This window comes from Haemaphysalis longicornis, unplaced genomic scaffold (assembly GCF_048455015.1).
Source record: "Haemaphysalis longicornis isolate Haplotype H1 unplaced genomic scaffold, Haemaphysalis longicornis Haplotype H1 scaffold_13, whole genome shotgun sequence".
NCBI lineage: Eukaryota > Metazoa > Arthropoda > Arachnida > Ixodida > Ixodidae > Haemaphysalis > Haemaphysalis longicornis.
In genome coordinates, this window is record NW_027526233.1 from 17,149,829 (window position 1) to 17,162,686 (window position 12,858).

Below are 12,858 nucleotides of genomic sequence, written 5' to 3' on the forward strand. Positions count from 1 at the left end.
AGCAACCCTCTCTTATCTATGGACTATTCTTACCGCTCGACACATATTATCACAATGACAGTTCCAAAACAGCCGTATTCCTTCTCTTGCGAGAATATTAAAGCGTGGCTTATTTCGGGTTCGACCCCCTCTGCCAATTCTTCATGTGTAGATGGGAAAAAAATGTTTCAACTCTGCGTTTTTGGCGTACGCATCTTTTAGGGTAGTGTCGAATGTGGACATTTTTGTTGTAATTGAGAGATGAGTGATGGATACTTTTCCCTCCTCTCTCCACCCAGCCTCGAAGCTTCCCGACTGGTTGTGCAATGCCAGCTACGACCCGTCTCTTCAAGACCTCCTCAGGTAAGGGACGCATTATTTTCAGCCGCGCAGCGAACTGTGGGAATTAGTGTCACGAAATAAGCTACGCGTATCCCTGGGTACTGCCACTTCGTGCACCTGGAAGCGTCTGGTGGCCATTTTGTTTCTGGCTTGCAGTGTTTCCATCTCTGCCAACGAAACCGCCGCCGGGTTGACCCGCTGCAGTGGCTCAGTGGCTAAGGCGTTGCGCTGCCGAGCACGAGGTCGCGGGTTCGATTCCCGGCCGCGGCGGCCGCTTTTCTGATGGAGGCGAAAAGCAAAAATGCCCGTGTGTTCGAGATTTCGGAGCACGTTAAAGATCCTCAGGTGGTCAAAATTAATCCGGAGCCCTCCACTACAGCGCGCCTCATCGCCTGCGTTGCGTCGGCGCGTTAAACACCACAATCAATCAGAAACCGCCGCCGGTTGTGACGGGCAGAGTGCGGCTGGCCGCTCAAGCGTCCACATGCAGAGAGAGGGGAGAGGCGCCCAGAAACAAAATGGCTGCGCACATATGTAAACAAATATCACTTGGCGCCGACTTACCAACGAGAATCCTGGCGGCACATAACAGTGAGAGAAAAGAGTGCCGATACTCTAAAAGCCTTTATGTAGTGACGCTAGTGGGATTCGGAAGCTTCTTTTGCATTTGGGGCATTTTAATTGCGATGTGGGAGTCGAGACTTGTAGCTGTGTCTCCATTAGAGGGGCCCTGCGGACAAAATACAAGTTTGGTTCATTCGAAAGATTGCTCCGTGAGAATCATGCTGACGCCCCTTCTGACACAAACTTCACTCAAATAAGCTGCATAATTAGGGAAAAAGGGAATGGCCAAGCGACCCACTAGCTCATTTGCCGCAACAGAACCTATGATGTCTGCGATTGGCGGAGGGCGGCAAAAGCAAACGAAAGTTAGGCAGGGCTTCTAAGCTTGCCGAAGGAGCTATTTGCACCTAAGTATAGTGCATATTCATCTTCCAACAGTAAGAATGCTGGCGTAAAAAATGAAAGTTACGGAACTAGAAGTACCAATTCGCAATGCTGTTCGTACTGGGCGCACTATGCTTGGTTTAGCTGCGCATTGGTCTACTGTTTTGGAGTCGTCTTGCACGACACTGGCCAATTAGCGTAAGCGACGTTGTCTTACGTGACCCTGTTTGTCGAGGATACCCCATGTTTCACGAAGCGATTAATACCTACCGTAACACAAACAAGCCAGGTGCAGATACGGTCAAAAACAAAGCAACGATGGACAACGGTCTCCAGCTCAGTATGGTAGCGCCATCTGGGAGGACTGATTGGTAAGCAAGGCTCCAGAGCCTAATGACGCACTGGAAGTCCCTGTGACTTCATGGTGTACATCACGAAAACATGATTTGGCGGAAGAATAAAAATTATAATTAATTTCTCAGTGAATATGGCATCGTTTGCTGCCGAACAAGCGCTGGGTGCACTATGAAGCACGAAATCTTTCGAATAAAACAAATTCGGTTATTGTCTGCACGGCCCTTTAACTCTTTCGTTACGGCGGAAAAACGGCCGATTTTAGGTGCTTCCACAAAACGTTTTTTTTTTGTCTTGATCTACTGGACACACGTAGCCTTGCTATGCACGAAATTGTAGCTTATAGATTGCTCTTCCAAACACAAAGCAGCAGTTTTGTTAAAGGCACAATTACTTAGTTTATTCGTCAAGTAATCAGAAAAAGGTCCCCTAGAAAAGTATACGAAAAACACAAATCGCCACTTTTACCGAGACTAAAAATTATTTCAGGTATTTTAAGATATACGAATTGTTTCTACAATCCTTGGCTATGATTCAATATATAAATCAACAGTGTACACCAAGTTTTGGATTTTTGAGGGCCCGTCAACCTAGCACAAATGACGGCTGTGCCACGCCGCGAGGTCACTCAAGGGTGAGTGAGTCTCTGTAAAATGTGCATCCAAGTACCGTACTTACCCGAATCTAACGCGCACTTTATTTCCGGAAAAATAGGTCGAAAAATCGCATGCGCGTTAGAATCGGATACGAAATCGACACCGAAACAGCGGAAATTTCGTCCCACCCGTCGCCATGTCAAGATGGAGCTAAAGCTTTTAGCAACGATTTTTCGGACGCAGGAAGCATAGACACCTTTAATTATTCTGGCTTTTCTATCGGCGTTCACACAAATCGTGAAATCGTTCCACTTGCGCGCTTGATAACAGCAATGGCAGCAGCGGCTCTCACGCGTTCAAAACGAGCGGTCGGCTGAAGCGTGCGCCTCTGGAGAAGCTCGCGGGATGGGCGTGTGAGGCGTGGACCACGGTCCTATCGACCATGGTTGAACGTTAGTTCAGAAGTTTGGCATCACGATCGTGCTTGACGGCACCGAGGACAAGATGTTGTGGTCAGCGGAGAGGGACGAGGAGTGAGATGAGTGAGATTACTTCGGGAAATAAATCACCCGTTTCTCTCGCATTCGTTTTTCTTGCTCACACAGTTCCGTGCGCGTTACAATCGGAGGTGCAAGTTTTTTTAGTTTTTTTTTGTCAGAAAAATTGGTGCGCGTTAGAATCGGGTAATTACGGTAAAGTCTTTTGTGTCTTCGCACAAAATTCTTATCAGTTCGGTGGTAAAAAACAAGAAAAAAATAGAGCGCTCTCGACAAGCGTCGCACCTGAACCCTGCAGTGCTAATCTGACACGAGCACCAGGTTATCTTGAAGGTGATAGCGCGATACGGCGCGGTGCATTTGGCAAAATATCCCGGCCATACGTTCTAGAGACCCTAAACACAAAATCAAAACCGCAGTCGTCAGATAAGAAGCACGTTTTGTTTATAAATACAGCGCGGAGTCACAACGAAATTACCTGCCAGCGCTTGTTGAAGTGCGAGGCACCTGAACCGGAGCTTTGTCGTCCTAACTGAAATCTGAAGATCCCACATCATTGCTTGACCTCTCACTGCTGCTGGAATCGGAAAAATCGACAGCAGGCGCTGCCGAAGTGCTTGCTACAGCAGCCCGACTGTACGGAGCGCGGCGCGAACCCGACGCCATTTTTCCTCCGGCTCCCCTCCCCCTTCGGTTCAAATTTCTCTTGCTACGCCGCCACCACACGAGACACATAAACAAATGAAACCGAAATTGAAAGAGAAGTTGCCAATGAACACGCCAGATGGCGATAGTTGTCTGTGGAGCGCGGGTTTCAGATTTTGCGGAGAATTAAAATCATCGGACGCCGGCTTCCGATTGCCTATGGCGCCGTCGTGAAAGAGTTAAAGAAGCTACGACAACGACTGTTTACGTGTCATAATTTTTTTTTCACCCCTTGCTCAAGAGTTTATGCGTAAATTACCTGAGCGTCCGGTTTCAGCTGCGGCCAATTAGTATTGGCGGAGCTCTTTCATTGCAGTGGTCTGTTTTTTTTTCTGTTTACTCGTCTTGTCCGATGGGTGACTTGGGTACTTCGGGTGCGGTCAACCTTTTAATAAGTGCTTTCCACCAGGCACAGGGCATTGCAAATTGCTGACGCAATCGAGAAGGGAGTGTGGTTCAGTTGAGCAGCCGCAATTACAGGTTACAAATTCTCAAATGTTCTCATGTGAACTGATCTGGAGTGACTGTTGTTCACAGAATTGGCGTCATTGTATATTTTGTCTAGCGTCTTTCTCTAAACGTCAGAAGAAATGAACAGAAACAGGCTGCCTCTTCAGATAAATGTTGCAGAACAAGGGGAAAAAAGAAGTTTTGAGGATCTTTAGCTGCCTCTCAGTTTCTAAAGCAATGCGCCACTGAGCTCAAAGTCGTGGGTTAAATTCTTTTTGGCCGTGTCTGCTGCTCTGATGGACGCCAACATGAACGACGCCCAAGCGTTCGTCCCACATTAAAGAGACCTGGTTGTTTTAAATTGATCCTGACCCACACACTATTTGAATCGATATTCGAAGTCCAAATTCGAATTCTTCCTTCTTCTTGGAGTCAATTAACATCACGCGACCTCAGCACGTTACCGGCGGCAGAACAAGGGTTAGCTCAGTGTTACAGTGTGGGGCCAAAGTTGCACTGCCAGACAGGTGCACGTGACTGCACTGGAGTAGAACAGGTGCATGCTGGGAATGGTGCATGCTCTGATTGGGGGGAAACTGGGGTGGGAAATGTCGCCGGTCGGCCTGTCGAGAAAACTCACGCCAGAAGACAAAGAAGCGAGAGCGAATGAGGAGGGGCAAGCACGGTGTTGCAGCAGAGAAATTCATCAGCCCCTCCACTCGGTGGGGAAGGATGCGCTGCGAAGCGGGGGTGTTTCTTTCCTCAATCAATGCGTCTGTGCGTGGAGCAAAGCAAGTGTGTTTGTAGTTTGCGGGTGAGCAGATTTTGTAGGTAATTCGCTGAGTGAAACTAGCAAGGGAAAGGGTTTCATTCTCGGCTGTCTGCTTCCCTAGAAGCGCACGTGTTAAGAGCAGACGGGAATTGCACATGTTTACAGCCGAACTTCAAACTACGTAATTAGGAACAGTAGATGAAGCTCAGCTTAAAGTTGAAGACGTGTTAAGGGCCAATCGTTATCTGATTATTTTTCTTGTTTGATGCGCTTCTTCGCCGTTATAGCAACAAAGATGGAGTTAAGGTTGTTGCGGCAGCGAAGAAGCAAATCGGTTGCAACCGTGGACTTAAACCGTCGTGAAGGTTGCGTTCAGCTTCGCTACCATCGAGTCTTACGCGTTAGTTTGAGCTTTCTTCGTTTCCCTGTCCTTCTTGTAGTACAGCCGCACCCTTGGTCGCTGCCTTGCAGGAAGCAGCCGGAGGAGCTGGAGCGTTCCTCTGAGGAAGACGACGATGACGAAGGAGGCGATGATGCGCAGGGGCCGGATGGGTCGCTGGAGTCGGCGGAGGGTAGCGGAGAAGAGAGCTTGTCGGCCGCCGTGGAACGCGACCGGCGGGCTGAGCGGGCACGCCGGAAAGAGCACAGGAAGGCCGAGCGGAGGAGAAGAGAGGAAGTGGAGGCCGCCCTGCCCACGGCCGCGGCCGGCGGGAAGAGGTGGGGAAGTGCGTCAGGAATGCAGGGCCTGGTGGCACTGCTACAACTGGCAAGCACTTTGAAATGTGGGAGACCGTTTGAAAATTTAGGCAAGGTTGCACTTGGCAACAGCCATTCACCAGCGTTTTTTAATTAAGAATACACATTAGATGAGTTTGTATGGTAGCAAATCAAAGAATGTGGATATGTATGTGTGTATGTATGTACGTCTGTGTGCGTGTGTGTGTATATATATATGTATATATACACACACACACAAGAAAAACAAGAAAAGGAAAAACTTCGCACAAGGTAAAAGCACGATTGTTGCCAACATTTCACCAAAGAGACTTGCTTGTGTCTCTTTGCTGAAACGTTGGCAGCAATCGTGCTTTTACCTTGTGTGAAGTTTTTCTTCTCTTGTGTTCTCTACCATCTCGCAAAGTTCTACTGCTCCTACATACATACACATACAGTAATCCCTCGTTATAACGAAGTCAGCAGGACAGCAAAAATTTTCATTATAAACGGTATTTCGATGCAAGCAACCATGCGAGAAAATCTAAATCAGCTGAGCTTTAATTGCGCCACGACTGCGACGAATCAAAACACAATGTAGTCAGTGAGGCAAAACTTTGTTCAGGCGCTATAAAGGCTGTGAGCTTTGGCTGTTTCAAGTTCTTGCTGGGTACAAGCAACCCCTGCTCCCATTTGACCATGAATTCCATGAGGCTGTGATCGCTGCCCATGCATTGAATTTTTTTTCGCAGCAGGCGTAAGCACTCCCATGTCTGCACCATACTTGGCTCTTCACGTGGCCAGTGTCCTTGAATGCTTCTCTGGTCATGAAACTCCTGGCCAAGTTTCGTACGGGGACAAAGACTACCGCGAGGGGCGCCACCGCAGATCGGAGGGCATCGGGCGGCCGCCGCTGCTCTTAGCCAGACCAGCAGGCAGGAACGCAGTAGCAGCATGCCTGTTCGCACCAAATTTTTTCGCCACTCACCAAATGATAAGTCCATTTGAGTGGCGCACGACACGTAAAGCGAAAGCACACTGCTGATAAGCGTCTGTTTTCTTACTCCGTGGTCCGTTCCCTGCCAAACGCGCTCTGACCACGCCCCCGGCTGCCCTTCAATCAACACCGGTGCTGCGGCGTGGCAGCGTACCAAGCTCTCCCATAGCGTGATGGCGAAGTTTCATGACCAGAAAAGCATTGAAGGACTCTGACGTGGCTCTTGGTCCACCGGCTGTTTGTCCTCATTGGGGCCAAACAGTGTCAATTATCTCCACATCCGACGTTGGGCGACCACGGGAGCTGCAGTGTCGGCCAAAGCAAACGTCTCGAAGTCACCTTCTACCTCTTGGCCAGCAATTTTATGAACAGCCTCGTGCAGAAGTCCAGTCCTCATTAAGGTGGTCATTGTCAGGGTCGCTGACGAGGGTGCGGGAAAAGCCGGCGCGCGCAAAGTGGGTGGTTACACCTTCGAAGGTGCAAGTTCTTTCCTTGAAATGTTTAGCAAATGCAGCACGCCAAGCGAATCAATGCTGTATCTCTTGCTGGTGTCATACGCTGTGAGCATGCGCCTCAAAAGAGCCTTGTGGTACAGCTCCAGGGTGGTTTCAATGATGCCCTGATTAGAGCCCCTTACTTTTTGCGGTAGAACATTTCAAATTCTGCGATTCTAGATAGGGGAATCTGCAAAATTTCGCGACAACATTGAAACAGCATAAGGTATATGTAACAGTTCATTTATTAGACACTTCAGACTCCTAACGTGCTAGATTTTATTTACAACTGAAGGAAGCTGTTGTGCCTGAGCATCTGGTGATGCTTTGTGCTTTCTTCACCAAGAGAATGACGCTTGTGAGGCACGATGCCACCGTAGCGACTGAATGACCGACGGGTATTTAAGGGCAATGGAAGAAAGTGTTGGAGTCAGGTGTTCCATCCCAGCCCAGAAAGCCAGGACATCAAAATCTTCACCTGGCTTTTCTTGTTTAGAAAGAAATTGTGCCAAATCCCTGTCACTAGACTTGAGGTCTTGGGCAGACTCCAGGTACACTTGCCATTCAGCAGCTAGGGCTATAAATCCTGGAACAGCCCCAAACTCTGATCTCTTCTCTGAGAGACTCCCAACTTGCTGGGGATCCAAGCACCTCACATTCTTGAAGAACTTCCAAGTGTCAGAGTTCTCCAAGTATACTAGCGCCTTGCTAGCCACTTTACTCATTGCACCCTTCATTTGTTTGCAATCTGACCGGCCTTGTCGTGTGCAATGTTCTCTTTCTGTGGCTAGGGCTAAGCCCCTTGATTCGGGTGGAGGCTGCGCCACCTAGCCACTTTTATTATTTGATAAGGTAGGAATACGCAAATGCAAATTTAAATTTTCAACAGTAGAAATGTTGCAGACAATAGAAACCATTTTGCTATTACTTTTCCGCCATATTTCACTGAATATATATTGTTTTGGGGATGTAGCGCCACACTTTTAACGGTTGTTTTGGAATTCCGCGAAAACATTTTAATTCCGCGATTTTTCGCGGAATTGCGGAATCGTGGAAAGCTAGGGGCTCTAGCCCTGATCCATCAGTTGCAGTATTGCAGTTCTGTTTGCAGGGGAAAATTCCAAAGCAATCGCCGTGAGGTTGTCAATCTTACCATGGCTCGAACAATTGTCAGTTATAAGACCACTTGCCAATTCTTAGCGGCGAACAGTCTAGCTATAAGACGGTTGTGGGTACACAGCGAAACACTGAAAACTGACCGGTTTTGCACAAGGGAATTTGCTTGACCACTGGGCAATTTTTTCCCAAAGTGTACGGGCATAAAGTTTACGAAACAAGTGTTTTTCGGCGCCCCCTTGTCGACGAAACTGCTAACTCTGCGGTTCCAGTGTCGGCGTTCGCGCACCGTCAGGTCAGCGCCATTGATCAGCATCTAGGAATGAAATTCAGTGACCCTACCACGCACTCCAACTGTTTGGCTTAAGTCGGATGGCGCCAATCGAGCATGACCGGTCCGAAAAATTCACCGGGGAAGCACCAACGTCCCTTGACCCGCCATTTTGCAGCCTGATTCGCCGCTGGGTCGCCGGCATTGGCAACGCCCACACTCGCTATTTCGCTGTAAGTGGGTCAAGCTCTTCGTGCGCTTTGAGTAAAGCCGTTTAAAATGCATGCTTATGGGTTGGGACCAGAAGAAATTTCGAAAAAAGCGATATTTCGAATAAAGGGATTTCGTTGTAACGAGCAATTACTGTGTGTGCATATATATGTATATATACAGTCGAACACGGATATATCGAACACGGGTATACAGTCGAACACGGGTATATCGAATTATTGTCTATATCGAATTATTGTCTATATCGAACTCGTAAATTATCCCCTTGAAAATTCTGTGTAAAAGTATAGAAATTCGTACGTTTATATCGAACCGCAATTTTCCCGACATTGGGTATATCGAACTCCGCGCGAGCTTGAAGGTGCTCTTCGGCGGTCGACACACCCCCGATTGAGGTTGGGGAGGATCTGGAGGAATGCGCGGGCATGGCGAAGACTGGCTCGCGGAACTAATCCCCCCCCCCCTACCGGAACGAATTTGCGCTTGTCCAGTCGGCCCCCGCTACCGGCCGCCGTAGCGTTAGCGGATGGAGCCCGGTATGCTAAGTCTCTCTAGGGACCCAAGCCCGAACGCTCGGAAAATGTGGCAGTGCGAGGTAGGGATGCACCTAATGCGAACGTCCTTTTTTTTCGGCTGCGCATGTTCCCCGGCTTTCCAAAAAAGAGTTGTTTTCTCTCTCTCTCTCTGGGTCTGTCTTCCACCGATGTACTCTCGGGAAAGGGAAGAGGGAACGAAGGCGCTGGCGGCCTCCTCCTCCTTTTGCATTTTGCTGCTGTTGCTGCTGTTTGGGGAGTTGTCCCGCACTTTTCGGAGATCACTGTTTTTCTCGGAGTTGACCATCGCGAGCGCTTTGTTGGAGTCCGTTCGGAGAGCCTTGGAATTGTTACCTTCAAAGTTCTTGTGATACGTGTGCGCTGTTCTTCTTTTGCGTGCGTGTTGTGCATGGTGTGCGAAGGCGCAGCGTACTCCTGGAATTTTCTGGTTGTGCAGCCTCGAGAAGATCAAGACCAGCACCTTTAATTTTATTTCCACGACCAAGAAGCAGGCCAAGATCATCTATTTCCTTTTCACGGAAATAAAGCGTCCTGTTGCGTCGTGAGTGCGGAATTAGTGGTCATTCTTGAATGCGACGATCGGTAAGTGATCGTCTGCCATAGGTGAAGTTCTCAGAGCACATATTTTTATATCGAATTTTTCATATATCGAACTATTTCGCAATCCCCTTGGAGTTCGATATATCCGTGTTCGACTGTATCGAATTATTTTCTATACCGAACTCATGAATTATCCCCTTGAAAATTCTGTGTAAAAGTATAGGAATTCGTACGTTTATATCGAACGGTATTTTTCCCGACATTGGGTATATCGAACACCGCACGAGCTGGAAGGTGCTCTTCGGCAGTCGCTGCACCCCCGATTTCCGCGGTCGCTTAGTGCCTTCGCCGAAACCCGACAAGGACAGAAGCCGGGGCATCGGACCGTCATGCTTGCCTGCTCATGGATAACTGCTCGGCCAACCAAACCACCTGCGAGCTCGACAACATCGAGCTCAAGTTTCTGCCTCCGAACACAACAGCCAGGCTGCAGCCGCTCGACCGCTCGACCGCTCGACTAAGTCGTTCAAGGTTGGGTACAGGAGGCGACTCCTTGATAGGCTTTTGATGAACCTCCGCTTGGGCACCGAGCTTAAAGTTGACCAGCTGGGGGCCATACACATGATGACGGGTTCCTGGAAAAGCGTAAAGCAGAGCGTGGCCAACTGCTTCCGGAAGGCAGGTTTCGTGACGGCCGAGCTTTCGGAAGCTTGCGAAGACGGCGACGACGACGAATAGGGCATGGACGACACGTTTCGCGAGCTGTCGTCCCTTTTCTTGGCTGCTGTTCCAGCCGGACTGTCTGCCGACGACTTCGTGAACGCTTACAGCAATGTTTAGGCTGTTGCGATCGTCGGTGACAAGGATATCGTAGCTGCGGTTGCAGGAACCCAGGCTGATAGCTCGAGTGGCGAAGATCGTCCGGACGAGGATGCGGCTACACATCGTACTCCGCCGGTGAACTGGCGGCTGCGTTCAGCTTGATTCTACGTAGTTGCGGCAACATGGGAGGAACTGGGCTGTCACACCTGGATAGCCTCGAAAAGATCGAGACCAGCGTCTTTAATTCCATGTACTGGACGAAGAAGCAGGCCAAGATCAGCGATTTCTTTTCACGAAAATAAAGCAACCTGTTGCGTCGTTAGTGCGGAATTAGTTGTCATTCTTGAATGCCCCGATCGGTAAGTGGTCGTACGCCACAGGTGAGGTCTCACAGCCCATATTTTTATATCGAATTTTTCATATATCGAACTATTTCGCGATCCCTTTGGAGTTCGATATATCCGTGTTCGACTTTATATACACATGCATGCACACACACAGGCACATGCTCTTTTAACAATGGTACAATGGTGTGAAACAGGTGAGGTAAATCCGAACACTCTAAGAATGATTCACGCTGAAGTTGTTCCTAGCAGAAGAAACACCAAAAGGTGAAAAAGACACAGGTAGCCCACGAATGGGAGCACTGCAAAATTGCATTGATCAAACTTCCCTTGCATCCACCGTGGAAGGAGTGAGGCAGTGACAGGGCACGGGCAGCAAAAGCCTGCTGTATCTTGACGAGGGTGTCTTGTTGAGACTGTGGGCGAGTGCATTCATTTATGGGCGCAATCCGAAAGGTGTATAAATGGATTAGCTTGCATCACTGCACTTCTCTCTACTCCTGCTGCCCTCTTGTGTTTTTATTTCGTTTCTTTCTTTTTCTTCGTCAGCCACGAAACATTCCCGCACAAGTGAGGGGTGGTCAGTGTAGGTGGGGCGTTTCCATCAGTGAATTCAGGCTTCGTACGCCAGGTCACTTTTCACGCCAGTTGTTTCCCCCTGGAGTTGCACCAGTGCAGCCCTGCTTTTCTTTGTCACGCACGGCCGGCAACAAAACCTGGTGGTCCTCCCCTGGTGCAGGCGTTTCCGATTCCTGCTGGGCTTTGCTGGGGAGGAGCGCTTCTCGGTCGACCCCCGGCCAGACAAGACGCTGCTGGCCTTCGACAGCCCCCCCTTCACCGAGCTGGCAGTCTACCCCAGGGGATGGCGCTGCGACACCCTGCCCCCCGGCTGCTCCTTCGAACCACGGTCAGTATCCCGCATTCGTTGAAAGGGGGCATGCGGTTGGGCAAGGGTGTACCCAAGGGAGCTGCTCTGGTGCCTCTTTTGTTCAATCTTTGAAATGAAGTTTATTCCAAGAAGCCGTCTGCGCGTGCAGTTTCGTTGGAAGGGGGCATGCAGTTGTGCAAGAGTGTACCCAAGGGAGCTGCCCTGGTGCCTCTTTTGTTCGATGTGTAAATGTAGTTTAGTCCAAGAAGCTGTCTGCGCGTGCAGTTCTCACTCACCGCAATGGCTTAGCATGGCGATTCTCAGCAGCGGAGGGTTAACAAAATTGTTTGCGCCCTTTAATAAATTTTACCTTGCGGAAACAAGTTTTTAAATTCATGGGTTTCTGCAAGGTCCTTCATGTGGAATTACCGTGTACTCGTTATATCCCTGATTGGCTTTAGGCTGTCTCGTTAGAACAAGGTTTAATTGCAACGAACACCCAAATTAAAAGCTTGAAAACCTTTTGTGAAAGTACAGGAACTGCTCCACTTGCATCAAACTGTATTTCCATTATCTGTTGGGTGTATCCAACATCTCACCGATCTGCTGGAAAGTGCTCTTGAGCTGAAGTCTTTGTCGCCACGCCTGCAGTCACCTGTTAGGATACAGGACACGCAGCCACCAGAAGATTCAGCTGTGTGCCGACAACACGCATGGGGACTTGGCAAAGGGGATTGATTGCATGAAGAACGGAGGCCCTGGTGACATCGGTTAACGCTGCCTCCGTCACCACAACCCCTCCTCCTTTCCCCCTGCAGTGTTCTGCCTCTGTTGTGCTCCATCACTCGGTTGGAGGGTATGCCTTTTATGGACCACTGTTACAGTGTAAGGGACATTTTCCCGTCTTCCACATGGCTGTGCGACCACAGAGTTACTGGAATGTTGCATATACCGTTCTGGTGTTTTACAAGCACTGTGCGTAGAGTGTGCGGGACTGCGTGGAAGTGGCATCCCGTGGAACTTGTGGGAGCGCATGCGAGTTCTCTTCATTATATCATGTTGTCAGAATTTCGACTAGGGGTGAGCGGATACGAAATTGTAACTTTCGAATCGGATATCGAATCGAATTCAGAAAGGAAGTCGAATATCGTATCCAATATCGAATGTAAAATTTTTTTTTTTACAGGCCTCGATTTTTCATAGGTTTTTGTGCAAAAGCAGAAGCTGCTTCACATGTTCGGGAGATATGATGTTCTTTGTCAAC

At 49.0% G+C, this 12,858-nt stretch overlaps 1 protein-coding gene across 1 annotated transcript in view; it reads left to right on the forward strand.

The window, feature by feature from the left end:
• LOC144164259 (nuclear exosome regulator NRDE2-like) overlaps positions 1 to 12,858 on the forward strand; it is a 99,474-nt gene that overhangs the window by 8,028 nt on the left and 78,588 nt on the right. Inside the window, exons 2-4 of the mRNA XM_077694775.1 lie at positions 279 to 342; positions 5,115 to 5,360; positions 11,466 to 11,633. Coding sequence (XP_077550901.1) covers positions 279 to 342; positions 5,115 to 5,360; positions 11,466 to 11,633 — 478 coding nt within the window. The remainder of the gene's footprint in view (positions 1 to 278; positions 343 to 5,114; positions 5,361 to 11,465; positions 11,634 to 12,858) is intronic.